General features: G+C 40.6%; 1 protein-coding gene across 1 annotated transcript; it reads right to left on the bottom strand.

Moving 5' to 3' along the window:
- Window positions 1-8: 8 nt before the first annotated feature.
- LOC107668423 (myosin heavy chain, fast skeletal muscle-like) lies at window positions 9-480 on the bottom strand (the record flags this gene model as incomplete). The annotated part of the gene is made up of 2 exons (XM_016460291.1): window positions 252-480; window positions 9-129 (listed from the first exon to the last, which is right to left on the bottom strand). Coding segments are annotated over exons 1-2 (322 nt in total), but the record flags the coding sequence as incomplete, so codon positions are not given.
- Window positions 481-557: the final 77 nt, after the last annotated feature.

Raw genomic sequence — 557 nt, 5'->3', positions numbered from 1 at the left:
TGCGTAACGCTCTTTGAGGTTAAACAGCACAGAAGGCTCATTGAGTTGGGTCATCATGGCCATGTCCTCCATTTTGTCATACTTGGGAGGATTCATTGGGAAGATTTCATCTTCTTTTACTGTGACAGTCTGTAATGAACATTGTTTAGACTTTTTGTACACACATTTCTACACTATTTAAGTGAAAGACTTTAATCTCTGAAGACTCAAGCACTGTAACATATTACATTTTTTTAATCTATGATACTTACTTTCCCACAGTGAGTTTTGACAGTAGCTTTGCCACCCTCTCTACTAACAAGAGTACTTTTCAGGTACATCTCAGCTGCATCTGTCACAAAGAATTCTGTTTTGGCATCAAAGGGGGCGGTCTGAGCCTCGATTCGCTCTCTTTCTGGCTTCCGGAGGTAAATGGCCGCCGGGCCGAAACACTCCATTTCACCATCTCCCATGATTGTACTTCTCTGTGGAGTAGAACTGACATCACCATGCTGATATACTTAATTAGATTTGCTTTTTGATTGTCATTGTCTAACTTTCAACTCTAACTCTCCTAA

This window comes from Sinocyclocheilus anshuiensis, unplaced genomic scaffold (assembly GCF_001515605.1).
Source record: "Sinocyclocheilus anshuiensis isolate Anshui unplaced genomic scaffold, SAMN03320099.WGS_v1.1 scaffold20335, whole genome shotgun sequence".
NCBI classification, from domain to species: domain Eukaryota; kingdom Metazoa; phylum Chordata; class Actinopteri; order Cypriniformes; family Cyprinidae; genus Sinocyclocheilus; species Sinocyclocheilus anshuiensis.
The sequence above is the reverse complement of the archived record's forward strand: the minus strand, read 5'-3'. Positions and strand labels throughout refer to the sequence as shown.